Below are 17,500 nucleotides of genomic sequence, written 5' to 3' on the forward strand. Positions count from 1 at the left end.
GTTAATGTTTTTTATTTTTGTTTTAAAACAGTCATTTCATATGAAGGGAGTAATAGAATAATTTTTTGCTAATTTTTGGTTATATTTTACGGCAGTTATTTCATGTGAAGGGATTAATAGAATAATTTTTACTTGTTAATCTTTTTTAAATGCATTTATGTCATTTAGCATCAAAGTTGTGTTATCTCATTACATATGTATATATATTTATATATATATATATATATATATATATATATATATATATATATATATATATATATATACATATATACATATATATGTATGTATATATATATTTATGTATATACATACATATATATATGTATATATGTATGTATGTATATATATAAATATATGTGTGTGTGTATTAATGAATGTGAAATGAAAGACTATATAGTTTTGTTTAGTATTGAATTACGAAGAGTGAATAAAATTACTTTTGAATAATTTCATTATCAGATGTAAAGAAAGAGTGATACTTTGTCTACGCACTTGATCAATGATCAAAGATACATGTCACATGATTCTTGTAAATTGACGAATGCAGAACAAACGAAATCGATAGTAGACGTGAACAATCGTCACATTATAACCTGTTGAATGATTAGTGAAATTATTACGACATGTCCAGGCCAGTTGTATATTTGTTACAAATAGTGATAACGCAGTTAATAATCGAGTTGTATTTAAAAAAAAAAAAAAAAGGAAAACAGATTTTATCTGAAGGGTTCGAAAGGTGCGATTTGATAAGGATTTTTTGTATGTTTAGTTTATTTTTGGAGGTCACAGGTCAGTGACTAAGTCAACATTTTCTTGCCTTATATTCTCAGATTTTTACTAAACTTTTTTAGGCAGGTTACTTGGGGTTGGTGCTTATTTTCCATCGTCATTCTTTAGCTTGACCTGTTTTGCTAAGTCACAGATCCATTTCAGAGATTCTTGAATCATTTTCACTTTTGACATTTTTTCTAAATGAAAGGTCAATTGAAAGCCTCTGATATTGAAATTAATCTGATTACGAACAAAAGAATGGAGGTCATATAATGCATTCACATTACAATTGTATTATGCAACATCGATGACAAAACAAATGCAGTAAAAATATTATGAATTTTTAATATTATTAGTGTTCATAATTCGCCGCGCATCAGTGACAGTTGTGCATTTTGCAGGAAGTGAGCAACTAATGCTCCGTAAATGCACCGTGATGTGACACTGGTCAGGGGAAATTTTATTCCCATTATTGCGAAACTATGGCTGCCTGGGTGAGGTGCTGTGGGTGCATTTGCTTGTTAGTTTGTGAAGATGTATAGTAATAGCTTTAAATCGTGTTTCACTGTAGCAAGGATTCTGAATTGTCGTTCAGTTTTTTGTGTGTGTATATATATATATATATATATATATATATATATATATATATATATATATATATATATATATATATATATATATATATATATATATATATATATATATATATATATATATATATATATGTGTGTGTGTGTGTGCGTATTATTTGTGTTTATGTATGTATGTATATACCACAAACATTGAGCCACTCATTATATATTGTTGAATTCCCTATATGTAGAGAATAACTTACAAATATTAAACCACACTTACCATTTAATATCGGATTCACTATACCTAGGGAACAACTTACACCCAAAGGGAATTGTGGCTGATAAGTGTACCTGCCCCTGTGAAGCCCAGGGTCGAATCCTGCCCAGGGCAGATAAAGTTAAACCTCATTGTTGTTATCAGGGATGAAACTTGTTTCAGATAACTTCCATGTCGTCACCTACCACTTATACTGCACCTACGCACAACTTATTAGCAGCAGTCCACTGCTACCAACACTGGGTAACCCATCCTCTGTTTTGGAGGTCAAGGTCCTTCCTTTTCAACACCTTTCCTTTGCCCGCTTTATTTATGTGTAAATTTAATTTTAATTATCCATTTTGACTGCACTGATCGCAGATTGAATCCTTATTCGTATCAAACTTCACACCCTGTTCGAAAATGCACGAAGGTTGAAAAAAGATAAAATTGTTACTAAATATGAGGCCAAATCTAATAAAAAATGAAATCGAAGAATAAAAAAAAAATAATAATAAAAGCTACGATTGCGGGTATATTAAACTTAATTGTACTTTTTGACTACACTCACTGATTGATAATTGAAAACTTCAAGTTCCCGAAGGATAAAATATCAGTTTTAGTGACCATAGGCTGATACAAGAAACACCATTGGAAGGAATATTCTTGACCTCCTTATACAGTATTGAGGTATAAATGTTCATTTTCAGTCTAACTGTAAATTTTTACATTTCCTTTGTCCCTGCCCCTTCCCCAAAATTTGTCCTCTCGCCGTGTCTTAATTTAGAGAGAGAGAGAGAGAGAGAGAGAGAGAGAGAGAGAGAGACGCGCACAGCACTTTCTCGGTTCCTTTCTGTTTTCCATAAATGGTTTTAGCTTCTCTCTCTCTCTCTCTCTCTCTCTCTCTCTCTCTCTCTCTCTCTCTCTCTCTCTCTCTCTCCTCCTCCGCTTCCGGTGGGAAGATTCTCCCAATAAAAATTCGTCGTGACTCGTCGCCGTGTTTGACTTTTTCCCCCTCTCTCTCTCTTTTGTATATCGTTTTACACTCCCTTCATCAATTTCTTTTCCTCCATTAGTCATGTCTAGTCTGCCTCGCTTATCCGCTGAGGGTTCGCTCAGTCGCTCTGTTTGTATTTTTCGATTCTGTGCGACTTGCCTCGCCGGATGTGTTTAGGCGTTTTCGTTCGGAAGGTTGTTTAGAAATTTCTTTTCTGGGTCTTTTATTTATTTCTCTGTTTTTTTTTTTCTCTCTCTCTCTCCGTTCTTCCAACCTTTTTCGTATTTTGTTTCTTTTTTCGCGTCTTTCGTGCTCGCTGGATTTCTCCCTCTTTTTATAGTTTGTTGTTGTATTTTTATTTCTCCGCTGGACACTGTTTCCTGCGTTATTGCTTTTTTTTTATTCTTTCTCTCCTCGTCTCTTCCTCCGTTTTCTATATGTTCTGAGTCACCCGTTTTCTTTATCCGTATCAACCGTTGCTGTAATTCGCACGAGGGGTTAATTAATTCATTATTGCGGTTTATCTGGCGTCACACCGCAGCAGGAGGTTGATCTGACATTCTTCAGACAGATTTGTCTGGTGATTTTTGTATATAAAAAACATCCAAATAACTTCCATATTTTTCATGGATTAATTAGCTCTTAATCAGATGTCAACAGTTCCTTACAGACGTCAAAGAACCGTTAGTAAACAGTGAGTGTTTCTTCTCAGTGTTAGTTTTTTCCTGTAATTATCGACGGCACTGGAAAAAAAATGGTCCAGACCTTGCCAGGCCTGATTAAAAAACACAAGAAGTGGGTCCTGACTCGCTCCCCTCCCCCCCAAAAAAAAATAATAATAAAATAAATAAAAAACAGAGAAGCTGATGAATTTCTAGAAGAGAGCGCAATGTATGAATCAGGTGAACGATACCTAGGAAGAATTTATCTGCTTAAAAACGCAGCGTAACGGAAACCATTAACTCGTCCCTTGAGAGAAAAAGAAACGCGAATGGAAACAGGAAACGGAAACAGGCAGGAAATAACAGATCACGTCACGACGAAGAGAGTCTGTCTGTCCGTCCGTCCGTGCAGGCACAAATTCATTAATTTATGTTTGTGCTTTAAGAAATGCCGTAGCTATGCGACTCAACGCAAGGACGTCGGAGACGTAAGCTCTCCAGTTCTCTCTATATTTGTTAATTTCCTAATTACATCTGTAATTAATTGAGATCACCACCCGATCTGCAACGGATGTAATTACCGATGAAAAGAGTTTTGTACGTTGCATAAGTAGCTCAGATGATTACGTTGTTAATCAGATTATTTGTTTCGCGCGCATCTCTTGATATGAAAGTAGAGAGAGAGAGAGAGAGAGAGAGAGAGAGAGAGAGAGAGAGAGAGAGAGAGAGAGAGGGTATGAAAGTAGAGAGAGAGAGGGGGTGGGTGGTGATTAATTGGATATTATATTCATTTGCATTAAATGCGAACTCCGGTGAGTCGCTGAAGATTTTAAGGAATTAATTACGCATGCCGTTAGGCCATTTTGGTTCGAGTACAGAAATATCATTACCGTATTACATGTTTGTCAGGGGGATTCGTCCACCCAGACTAAATACCCCGCAGCGGGGTACTGCCGTCAGTGCGCCTCACGCGGTGCCCTGTTGGACATTACTTTGGGTCCTCTGCAGCGTCCCTTCAGCCCCCTATCTGCAACCCCTTTCGTTCCTTTTACTGTACCTCTGTTCTTATTCTCTTTCTTCCGTCTTACTTTCCACCCTCTTCTAATAATGATTTCATAGTGCAACCGCGAGGTTTGCCTCCTGTTACACCTTTCAGGCCTTTCGACTATCGATTTTCCTTTCAGTGCTGAATGACCTCTTAGGTCCCAGCACTTGGCCTTGAACCAAAATTTTATATTCCATTCCATACAGTTAAATTTCGCAAATTATGTCGAAAAAAGGAAATTAATAAGTGATTCAGTTCTAGTTCTGCGTATTTGTGTCAAAGATCATAGCGCAAAATGGCCACAGGCCTATGGGTAAGTTAGGTTGGTTATCTTGTCTGTTTCTTGACTAAACTACTTTCATTTTGCTCCAGAACAACCCATACTTTTTACATTCCCTTCAAGCGTTATTTATAAGATTAACAGTATAAATTGACCATGAGTTAGGTTAGGTTAGGATATCTTTTCCGTTAATTGAATATGCTACTGGAAATTTAGTCTAGAACATCATATAATTTTCATATTCTCTCTTATTAAGTGTTACCTTAGGTTTTAAAGTAGGCAAGTGTCTCGTTTGCCTTATAAACATCCCAGAACTCTTGATTTTTCACAAACTAGGTTAACATGGTGTGGGTGTACTACAGTTCGTTTTTATTTTATTTTATTTTATTTTTTTGTTTGTTTCCCTTACGATTCATAACTCGTGTCGCGGAAACATAACAAATAAACTAAAGCTGCACCAATAATTAAAACGGGCTCCGTGGAGTGGAAAGGGGTTTGCCATCACTGCTAATTAATGTTGGAAAGGATATTAAGTCCTCTAACATAACAGGGGTCACCGATTGCCACCCCTTCCCACCCCCGTCTCTCTCTCTCTCCTCCTATTCCTCCTCCTCCTCCTCCTCCTCCTCCTCCTCCTCCTCCTCCTCCTCCTCCTCCTCCTCCCAAACCCTCATGTGATTAATTTGCCCAAAAGGAAAATCCTCCCACTGTGACAAAAGCAACCATTAGCAGTAATTAATTTTGCATTTGGACATCAAAGTCCAAACCGCGTTCTCTCTCTCTCTCTCTCTCTCTCTCTCTCTTCATAGATGACGAATGGACGGAGTTATAATAGACTGTCACTGAGGTCTTTCCCCCAATCTCTGTTTCTTTCAACAACTGTTTTAATTCGCCGCAGACGGAGACGCTTCGAAATTAATAGGAAATGTGTTCTAGTAATGTTTTGTTAATTTTTTATTTATTTGAATTCACCCAAGGCTGAATGAGGTTCACAGAGGATGAAAAAATGAAGGAAAGTGTGTTTAGTTTTGAAAAAGTGACAGGTGGTGTTTTTTTTTATTTAAAAATGAAAGATGAAAGATTGTGTATTTTATTTAATTCTTCTTTCTGTATTTCCCTTGGCATCCTGTTCTTAATAATAAATACCATATTCTTTGGAAGCTTGAATTTCAAGTCAGTGGCCTCTGTGGGCGTGTTCCATATGAATAGGTTTCATCTTTTGAGTAATAATAATAATAATAATAATAATAATAATAATAATAATAATAATAATAATAATAATAATAATAATAATAATAATAATAATAATAATTTTATATTAATAATAATAATAATAATAATAATAATTTTATATTAATAATAATAATAATAATAATAATAATAATAATAATAATAATAATAATAATAATAATTTTTCGATTACTCTTCAACTGTTCAATTCTGCTAGAGGTCAACAGATTTTAAGAAAAAACCAACAGGAATATACACTTTTATCGTTTGGTTTTTCAGTATTGTATTCATCTGCTGTAAAATAATAATAAAAAAAATGATTGTGTGACATTGTGTCGATAGAAAAAACGAGGAAGTAAGTAATTCCATATATTGCCATTTGCAGCACTGAAACATAAATAAGGAAGTGATATATTTTGTTACGTATTCCATTTTATTAAATAAGGAAGTGATATATTTTGTTACGTATTACATTTTATTCCTTATATATTTTTTCATATTTAATATTTCACCACAAGTACTAGCTCTGCAAAAAGTAGAGCACTCTGATAGAGACGTATTTGTCTTCTCACCGCAAGTACTAGCTCTGCAAAAATGGAGCACTCTGATAGAGACGTATTTATATCGTATCTATGTTTATTGTGAATTAATCTGGTTTGAATCATGTTTAGTTTTTTCATTTTTTTATTAAGTTAGATGTAGATGTAACATATTCCTAAAGGGAAACATATTCTTGCCGATTAAAATATTCTTGTTTTATGTATACAAGAATACCAAAAAGAAAAAAATAAATAAATAAACTCAGAAAGAGGGATTAGGTTATGACAGAATAGAAAGTCTTCATTGCTTACAAAAGTCCTTGTTATTCGAACGCATATTCTTTATTAATCAACCTTTTCACGACATATATACATGAAAGCTTTCGACCTCACTTGGAGCGAGAGTCCACACCAAAGACGAAGTGGGCTGTGTGGCTGAAATCCGAATTAAACTATATATGGACGTATCATCAGGAAACGTGATTGAGTTTGTACGTATTATTTATTCAGGATCTCCGAGAGGAGAAGCAGAGAAATCGAGTTCAAGTACCAGAGGGTGAAACTTGCCCAAATATTTCAAAGAGAAGTCAGCCATTCGAAATTTATTCTAAATTGTTTGATTTATACAAAACAGAAAGTGAAGTTCTGTAGTGTTTGGAAATGAAGAAGGGTCAGTGTAAATGAACGAAAGGAGGTAGATGAGAGAAAATAAGATTAGCTAGGCAGCTGGAGTCCGTAATTTACCAGCTGAACGACTGAAACATGGAAAAGCACTTATTAATTATAAGACCTTGTGGGGGGGCGATGTTGTTCCCGAGGTATAGTGGGATGGATGTTAAATGGTCAACGATATTTGTGGCCTAATAGATAAATAGACATTAACGATATTTATGGCCTAATAAATAAATAAATATATATATATATTATATATATGTGTGTGTGTGTGTGTGTGTGTTGATGTGCATATTATGTATGTATTCTTTCATCATCTTTAGCAAGCAATAAACACTGCATAAATTTATTCGCGAAAGGGAAAATGCTAATTTGTCCGAGGTAAAATGGAATTTTGTTCTGAGAAATATGCGAAGTTGTGAGAGAGAAAATGCCAATTTGTGAGAGGGAAAATGCCAGTTTTTAAGAGAGAAAATGAGAATTTGTGAGAGGGAAAATGAGAAATTGTGAGAGGGAAAAAGAGAATTTGTGAGAGGGAAAATGAGAATTTGTGAGAGGAAAAATGCCAATTTGTGAGAGGGAAAATGACAATTTGTGAGAGGGAAAATGAGGATTTGTTAGACAGAAAATGCCAGTTTATGAGAGAGAAAATGCCAATTTGTGAGAGGGAAAATGACAATTTGTGAGATAGAAAATGCCAATTTGTGAGAGAGAAAATATGCCAATTTGTGAGAGGAAAAATGAGAATTTGTTAGAGAGAAAATGTCAGCTTGTGAGAGGACAAATGCAAATTTGTTAAGAGGGAAAATGAGAATTTGCAAGCGAGAAAATGCAAATTTGTGAGAGGGAAAATGAGAATTTGTGAAAGGTGAAAATGCCATTTTGTGAGAGGGAAAATGCCAGTTTGTAGAAGGAAAAATGACGATTAGTGAAAAAGAAAATGTCCATTTGTGAGAGGGAAATTGCGAATTTGTAAAAGTGAAAATTGATAAGAGTGTTAAAAGTGCCTATTCTTTAGGGGAAAATACCAGTTTGTCAGAGGGGAAAACACAAGTTTGTCAGAAGGGAAAACACCAGTTTGTCAGAGGGGAAAACACCAGTTTGTCAGAGAGGAAAACACCAGTTTGTCAGAGGGGAAAACACCAGTTTGTCAGAGGGAAAACACCAGTTTGTCAGAGGGGAAAACACCAGTTTGTCAGAGAGGAAAACACCAGTTTGTCAGAGGGAAAATACCAGTTTGTCAGAGAAAAAACATCAGTTTGTCAGAGGGGAAAACACCAGTTTGTCAGAGGGGAAAATACCAGTTTGTCATAGGGGAAAACACCAGTTTGTCAGAGAGGAAAACACCAGTTTGTCAGAGGGGAAAACACCAGTTTGTCAGAGGGGAAAACACCTATTGTCAGAGGGGAAAATACCAGTTTGTCACAGGGGAAAATACCAGTTTGTCAGAGGGGAAAATACCAGTTTGTCAGAGGGAAAAATGCCAATTTTTTAGAAGGAAAATGCGATGTTGCAAGTGGGAAAATACGAGTTTTTGAGGAGAATCAAGAAGGAAAATCAGCCACTAACCCCAAACGAGCAGGTCCGCCGACCTCATGTCCTCGTCCTCGAAAGTGCTGACGACGCAGGAGTACCTGCCGGAGAGCTCAGGCTGCGGGTGGGGTATGTACAGAGCGCGGAAGGCCTCCCAGGGCTCCTTGGACGCCCTGTAGGACGTGTTGACCAGGCCGCTGAGGACCCCCAGGGCCTGGGGCTGGATGGGGGGTATCCACTGGTAGACCAGGTGCACTGCGTCCAGGTACCTGGGAGGGAAAGGGAGAAATGCGGATATTAGTTTCTTATTAGTGTTTTTGGTATTTGTCTAAAATCCCTTATTTTATGTTATTTATTGAATAATGGTTTTTGAATAATGAAGGGAATATGACCGTAGAGTTTCATTTAATACTCATTCACTGCTTATTTTTGCTCTTAGAGCAAATGTGGTGAGGTATTGTATGTACTGAAAATGAGTCTCAGCATAGTCAAGATGGTATAGGATAGAAAATTTCAATGGGAGGGATTATGGGGCGTAATTGACAAATATATTTTACATGATGAAAAACCCTGTAAATAATGACTCTTACATTGTTGGGTACCCTTCCCCCACCCAAAAACTAACGTGGTACGCGTCATACTGGTGTTTCAGGAATGGTTCCCTGAAATTAGAAGTTTTCACATTTCATTTGCATAGGCTGAGCCATTATATGTTTTCCCAATATGAAAGTTAAATCAGGTTTTCATGTCAGGAAAAAAATAGCAAAACTCCGGTGACACTTTGTCAAAATATTCCCAGCCAGTCTTCGAAAATCTTAGTCTCATTACCTTATACAATAGTGTAGGAGGAATGGAAACAGTCAGGTGGTGTATATTAATTGAATTTCTCACAAAGAGAACCTGTATTTATATAAAACATGTAAACACACGAGCATTGTTATTTCAGATGGATATTTTGGCTGTTCAGCCGAAAATTTTAGCAATTACATTGATAATATTTTGCCTGTTCGCGGTAAAAATCATAGCCGCGTTCCCCATCCGTGCATGCACACGTATTTCCATGCACTTCCGGCCTGCCCACATGACAGCTCCCGAAATCAATAATTATAACGAAACATTTTCTATTGCAATTGGAACAATGGCCGCGTTCAGCAGAGCACTCTAAAAATTCATAACAACCCATACTTGCGTTATTCAGCGTCTATTTTTCCGCCATTATTATGGTTTCGATTCGTTTGTTGCAGAGCAACATTGTACGGGGCAGAATGAAAAAGAGAGCGAGCCAATAACACCTTTTGTTCTGATATTTTCATTATGGCGAAAAATACCTGGCGCAAAATTACTCCTGTCTTTGTGGGTCTCTGCCTGCGCGCGTGTGTTTTACGATTACGCTCTTTCAGTTGGGGCTTGGTCTTTGTAGGCTTCGTTTTGTTGTGCGTGTGCATGCATGCATATATATATATATATATATATATATATATATATATATATATATATATATATATATATATATATATATATATATATATAAAGAACCCATAAAAATCCCAAAATGTATAAAATAAATGTTTGCCTGAGGAGAGACAGTTTGGTCTTTGAAATATAGCCTTTTACTTTCTACATTTTGGCGTTTTTATGGGCTACTTATATGTGATGGAATTCTGTTTTAACAGAAAATATTTCACAGTCATATATGTATATATATATATATTTATTCATTTATATGTATATTATATAATACTTACAGTACATACACATTTATACACGTGTTGCAAACACCATACTTAGCTATCATGATATGAAAGGGCTGATTTCGTTTTTAAGTAAAGAACCAAGATTCGACAAGAATATGTACAGCAGAGTCGGTGGCTAACTGGATAAAGTTACCATCACAAATATGTCTACCCAAAACGGTAGATACACTTTATATATGATTCCCTGTGGATGTCAGTTACTTTTATGGTAAAAGGAATTTTATATTAACAGGCTTGATATTTAGGAGCATGAAATACCACGCGTAAAAACGGTGACAGGTTGTCTTATATCGATGTATAACCACTCGATACAAGCTTAGTACTCAGCTATAGTGTTGGACATGGGTTGGTTTTGATTCTAAGTATTGGCTGAGTGAATGAAGTCATTGTTACCCACGTTCAAATCAGAAAGGCGTACGTTCGAATCCTCAGCAGGGGAGATAATTGTACATAATCAGATACCTTTTTTGAGTGTACTCATTCCCAAGATAAAGTAAATTCTGTATTAATGATGTTTGAAAATATAGAAATGGTGTTAAGTAAAATTATTCCCAAATGAAAGAATGTTAAACATTCAGTCCCAGGCTCTCTTGTCAGCTAATCTGCGCCGTGTTCTCGATTACTTCATTTTCAGAATATTTTGTTCCTTTTCACTATTATTCTTATCGCCGCCCTGGTTTCAACCGTCCATTGAGTCATCTACCCAGCGGTTAGTATGACGTAGATTCAAAGTTTTATTTGTTCTCTTCGTTTATATTGAAGATGGTTTTGAATTAGTATTGTACCTATAAATATTATACATTTCATGAATGTTTGACGTATATTTCATGTTACAATGGTTCCTTTGCGTCAAGTTATCACTTAGAAGTATTTTTTTTTTTTATGAATCTTTCTCACTTGTAATTCATTGAGGCTCAGTGAGGGAGAAAGAACTTGTTAGAGTAAAGTTTCTGTATATATAACCTTTACTCAGAACTTTTTAGAGGAAAGATTCAGTATATAAACCTTTATCTTTACTCAGATCTTGTTAGAGGAAAGATTCAGTATATATAACCTTGACTTAGAACTTGTTAGAGGAAAGATTCAGTATATAAAAGCTTTATCTTTACTCAGATCTTGTTAGAGGAAAGATTCAGTATATATAACCTTTCAGATCTTGTTAGAGGAAAGAGATCTTGTTAGAGGAAAGATTCTTGTTAGAGGAAAGATTCAGTATCTATAACTTTAAAACTTTTACAGTATCTATTTACTCAGATCTTGTTAGAGGAAAGATTCAGTATATATAACCTTTACTCAGATCTTGTTAGAGGAAAGATTCAGTATATATAACCTTTACTCAGATCTTGTTAGAGGAAAGATTCAGTATCTATAACCTTTACTCAGATCTTGTTAGAAGAAAGATTCACTATCTATAACCTTTACTCAGAACTTGTTAGAAGAAAGATTCAGTAAAATACTCAGATAAACCTTTATCTTTACTCAGATCTTGTTAGAAGAAAGATTCAGTATATATAACCTTTTCAGACTTAGAACTTGTTAGAAGAAAGATTCAGTATTTAAAACCTTTATCAGAACTTGTTAGAAGAAAGATTCAGTATCTATAACCTTTACTCAGATCTTGTTAGAAGAAAGATTCAGTATATATAACCTTTACTCAGAACTTTTTAGAGGAAAGATTCAGTATATATAAACCTTTATCTTTTAGAGGAAAGATTCACTATATATAACCTTTACTCAGATCTTGTTAGAGGAAAGATTCAGTATATATAACCTTGACTTAGAACTTGTTAGAGGAAAGATTCAGTACTTAAAAGCTTTATCTTTACTCAGATCTTGTTAGAGGAAAGATTCAGTATATATAACCTTTACTTAGAACTTGTTAGAGGAAAGATTCAGTATTAAAACAGATCTTGTTAGAAGAAAGATTCAGTATCTATAACTTTACTCAGATCTTGTTAGAGGAAAGATTCAGTATCTATAACCTTTACTCAGATCTTGTTAGAAGAAAGATTCAGTATCTATAACCTTTACTCAGAACTTGTTAGAGGAAAGATTCAGTATCTATAACCTTTACTCAGATCTTGTTAGAAGAAAGATTCAGTATCTATAACCTTTACTCAGAACTTGGTAGAGGGAAGATTCAGTATATATAACCTTTACTCAGATCTTGTTAGAGGAAAGATTCACTTTATATATAACCTTTACTCAGATCTTGTTAGAGGAAAGATTCAGTATATATAACCTTGACTTAGAACTTGTTAGAGGAAAGATTCAGTACATATAACCTTTATGCAGATCATTTTAGAGGAAAGATTCAGTATATATAACCTTTACTCAGATCTTGTTAGAGGAAAGATTCAGTATCTATAACCTTTAATCAAAATTTTTAGATGAAAGATTCAGTATATAAAACCTTTATCTTTACTCAGATCTTGTTAGAGGAAAGATCCAGTATATATAACCAGATCTTGTTAGAGGAAAGATTGACTTAGAACTTGTTAGAGGAAAGACCTTTATCAGTATTTTAGAGGAAAGATTTTATCAGAACTTTTTAGGGGAAAGACTCAGTATATATACCTTTACTCAGAACTTGTTAGAGGAAAGGTTTCTTAACCTTTACTCAGAGCTTGCTAGAGGAAAGAATCAGTATCTATAACCTCTACTTAGAACTTGTTAGAGGAAAGATTCACTATATATAACCTTTACAGATCTTGTTAGAGGAAAGATTCAGTGTGCATAACCTTTACTCACCACTTGACGACGAGCCCGGAGCTCTCCCATTCCTCGACCCTGTACTCGCAGTCCAAGAGGATGGGTTCGGTGTCAGCCTCGACCACATTCGGTACCGACAGATTCACGATGCTGACGCTCCTCCCGAGACCTGTGGTGATGACAAAGATGGATATCAAGAATCTTTTCGTTTGGTGATGACAAAGGAGGAGATTGGAATATTAAGAATCTTTTCGTTTGGTGATGACAAAGGAGATAGAGATTGAGAATCTTTTCGTCAGGCGAGTTTAAGAATCTGTTCGTTTGACAGTGATGAAATATAAAGAATCTTTTCGTTTGGTGATGACAGAAATGGAGTTAAAGAGTGTTTTCGTTTGGTGATGACAGAGGAGATAAAGATAAAGAATCTTCTACTTTGGTGGAGACCAATATAAAGATTCTTTTCTTTTGGTGATGACAAATGTAGAGATAAAGATTCTTCTACTTTGGTGATGATCAATATAAAGAATCTTTTCTTTCGTATATGGTGGTGAGAAATATAGAGATACCGGATCTTGTCGTTCAGTGATGACACATAAAGAGATAAATAATCTTTTCGTATGGTGGTGACACTTATAGAGATAAACAATCTTCTCGCTGGGTGATGACATATATAGAGATAAAGAGTTTTAATTTGGTGATGACACACATAGAGGTAAAGAATATCTTCGTTTGGTGATGGCAGACAAAAAGATGAAAAAATCTTTTCGTTTGATGATAACGAATATAAAGAGATAAAGAATCTTTTCGTTTGATGATGACGAATATAAAGAGATAAAGAATCTTTTCGTTTGATGATGACGAATATAAAGAGATAAAGAATCTTTTCGTTTGATGATGACGAATAGAAAGAGATAAAGAATCTTTTCGTTTGATGATGGCGAATATAAAGAGATAAAGAATCTTTTCATCTGGTGATGACATATATAGTGATCAAGAATCTTTTCATCTGGTGATGACAAATATAGTGATCAAGAATCTTTTCGTTTGGTGATGACAAAGGAGATAGAGAGAAAGAGACAAAAAAAAAAATCAACTGAATAAAGCAATTTGTCTTAATGGATGATGTAAGGGAGAAAAAACTTCGCCATAATTGTTCTTAATGTTCTGGGGGGAAGAATTTTTTTTTTCTCCCGTACTTTTCGTTTGTTGTTTGGGTTGTAATTCGAGGCTTTCCTCCCTTCCCCTCCCCCCCCCCCGCAATGTCCTAATTAAGTGGATGGCGTTTTCATGTCTCGCAATTATCGTTTCCCCCTGAGTCTTATTTTTATTGGTAATGGAAATAATCCCTTAACGTATTATACGGTAAATCATTAAGGATTCCGAAAGGGTTCCTCCTCCTCCTCCTCCTCCTCCTCCTCCTCCTCCTCCTCCTCCCCGTTGGTTTGACTCCAAGCCGTGTTTGCATGCAAGCAAACAAACGCGCGGGCAGAGGTAATGAAACAAACAAAAGCAGTAATGGGCTGCGAAATTGGCTTGTGCGTGCTTCTTCTTTTAGGGTTGGTTTGTTTAATAGCTAAAGTTTGTGAGTGCGTGCATGCATACGGTCGTGTGTGTTGTGTATGTATGTATGTATATATATATATATATATATATATATATATATATATATATATATATATATATATACATATATAATATATATATATATATATATATATATATATATATATATATATATATATATATATATATATATATATATATATATACTATATATATAGTGTATTTATCGTACACACTCACGCCCTTTAGATGAATAAACATTTTAAGAATAAATGTACAAAGCATGTTTATTAAGTGCTGAGAGAGAGAGAGAGAGAGAGAGAGAGGGGTCAGATGTCCCATTCACCCGTAGTAATTTCTCCCTGCGAGTCCATATTCCGAGGGAATGGCTACAGGCGCCCTTCGGAATGCCGCCTCTGGCTCCGAGGTCATTACGCCTTCAGGGGAGGGACAACAGCAACAGCATTTTGAAGTAAATCATTCCACGTTAATTAAAATCTAATTAGCGATGCTTTGGGAAAAGAGAGAGAGAGGGGGGAAAGAGAGAGAGGAAGAGAGAAAATAAAGCTGGTTCTAATTGGCCGGCGATTGTTTCCAGTGGGACGGTTTAATAGGCTGTGATTGGAGACGCCGGTGGTTTTGGATTAAATGGAGAAAATGCTCGAAATTATATTATTACCAGTAATGGCGAACCTGCTATTTTCCCCTCTCTTATTGGACGCTGCTCTGGGCACGAGAGGGGACCTCAATTTATAAGTTTGAATTGCGGGGGAAATGAGAGAGAGAGAGAGAGAGTTGTGACATTGATTGTACAGTTTTAACAGTAAAAATTTCGAAGGAATGTGAGCATGAGAGAAAAAGATGGAGGCAATGGGAATTTTTGTTATCAACCTTTAAACTACAAAAGAAAGTAAAGATAAGTATATCTGTAGATATCTAGATAGACAGAGAGATGGCTGGAAAAACAAAGAATTTAATTGTGGCTCATCGATTGTTAACTTTTGTTCATGAACCCTTCGACTATTGTACGAAAATTTTATTTTTTTTTTTTTTGTGTTAGAAGTAGGTATAGGTTTTTTTATATAATTTTTTTAGCCTTATTAAAACTTGCACGATGGCTGGTTTTACAAACATGCAAGTAAATAGTATGTATTTATACATTCATAAAAAATGAATATACTTTACGATACGGTTAGCGAACTAGAAAGCAGATGAAAGAGGAACAGTGTTTCCGATGGGAAAAATTGATCTGCAAAATGCAGAACTGTGAGAGAGCTCCAGAAGAGGAATTACGCTTATAAAAAAATGCCTCCAGATACACAGTCCCAGCTTCAGGAAATCACTGAACGAGGTAACTACCCTGGATAAAAATAAAACGTATCCTTTAGGCAAAAAGTATACATTGTTCGAAAGGACAAAACAGGAGCCCGGTATTGTGCTGCGCTGATTAGATTTGAAACGTCTGAAGGAAAGGAATAGAGAAGTCGATTCGTTTATATGTCCTTGTCTCTGACTGAAAAAGACGGTGCAAGTCTCCTGAAAAGAACCTCAAGGAGAATTCGGTTTATTGATCGAGTAGGGGAAGGAAGGATTAAGCGCCCGAGCTTTCAAAGCTTTTACTGAAAGAGTTGAATGTGTCCTTTAACAGATATCAGCGAATGATAGATTTATTTGATGCGGTTAATTAGATCGGGGAAACCAAAATGGAATCGCGGAGAGGAGGCAGGAGGGAGATGAATACTACATGTAGAATGTTACTGAATACTAGAAATGCGTTTATTTGTGGTGTGCAGTAACATTACATGAAAATTAAAAGCATAAATTCCAGATTTGAATTTTTTAATTTTTAGAGCTAGAAATATGAGAATAGGGTTAGTGGATATCGGGAAATTTTTTCTTTTGAAGTCTACTGATAGATGTAGATAATATACATACCGCCATCGAAAATCGAACAGATAAATGATAGATCTTCTCATTCTGTTTTGTGTGCTGAAATCATTTTCCAATAACCCTCAGTTGGCTTTCAGTGAGGTGGTATGGTTAAATACTAATCAACTGTTTTAAACCCATTCATAAATTAATAGTGTTCAGACGCCATGAGGTATTGGTAAATGTCATATTCTATCCTCTAAGATCCGTAACTTTATTTTATAGTGGCAGTCTGCTCTGAGGTGATGTATGTTTTATTTGCGGTAAACATTTTGTTGAAGTTGAATGTTTTGTCCATAACTTATCAACACAGGTGCCCAGAGTTGTTAAATTGTGCAGAAAAGACTCCTTGAATTATCATTTCTGTCCTTACCTAAATGTTTTACTGAGACTTGCAATAGGTACATCGTGGGAACTCGGCAAATTTTGATAGAAATTCAGTACACAATGCAGTATAAACTACACGGCATACGGCATTCAAATGCACCACAAAAAATGTCAAGAAAATCGTGAGAATTAAAACCTAATAAAGAGCCCAAGGTCAAGCGCGGTCCAGCAAAATAATTGATGGCACTTGACTGAGAACAGGTACGAGCAAAAACGGCTGGCGTTCTCAGGGGGTGTATACTGGCGCTCGGGGAGGCGGGGTTTTGGGGGGACTTATCGCCCAAAAATCACAGAACTCTCATGAAATATGGAGGGGCGTTTGATAGCCTCGACAGAGAATAGTGTAAAATATATAATGTTCTTTTGGTGCGCTGTAGCCGTGTTGCCGAATAATACTACGGGATATTCTGTATACTTCAGTGTGCATGAGTATAAAAGCAGAATTGTAAAGTTTGTAAAGTCAGTGTGTACGTCCTCGTTCTTTCTTTCCTTGAAAGAATCTCTCTCTCTCTCTCTCTCTCTCTCTCTCTCTCTCTCTCTCTCTCTCTCTCTCTCTCTCTCTCTCTCTCATATATATATATATATATATATA

At 35.5% G+C, this 17,500-nt stretch overlaps 1 protein-coding gene across 1 annotated transcript in view; it reads right to left on the minus strand.

The window, feature by feature from the left end:
• The window catches only part of LOC136826143 (uncharacterized), a 194,983-nt gene that overhangs the window by 43,325 nt on the left and 134,158 nt on the right, over positions 1-17,500 (minus strand). Inside the window, exons 3-4 of the mRNA XM_067083143.1 lie at positions 13,069-13,198; positions 8,600-8,832 (exon numbers count right to left, since the gene is read on the minus strand). Coding sequence (XP_066939244.1) covers positions 8,600-8,832; positions 13,069-13,198 — 363 coding nt within the window. The remainder of the gene's footprint in view (positions 1-8,599; positions 8,833-13,068; positions 13,199-17,500) is intronic.

Source organism: Macrobrachium rosenbergii, chromosome 40 (assembly GCF_040412425.1).
Source record: "Macrobrachium rosenbergii isolate ZJJX-2024 chromosome 40, ASM4041242v1, whole genome shotgun sequence".
NCBI classification, from domain to species: domain Eukaryota; kingdom Metazoa; phylum Arthropoda; class Malacostraca; order Decapoda; family Palaemonidae; genus Macrobrachium; species Macrobrachium rosenbergii.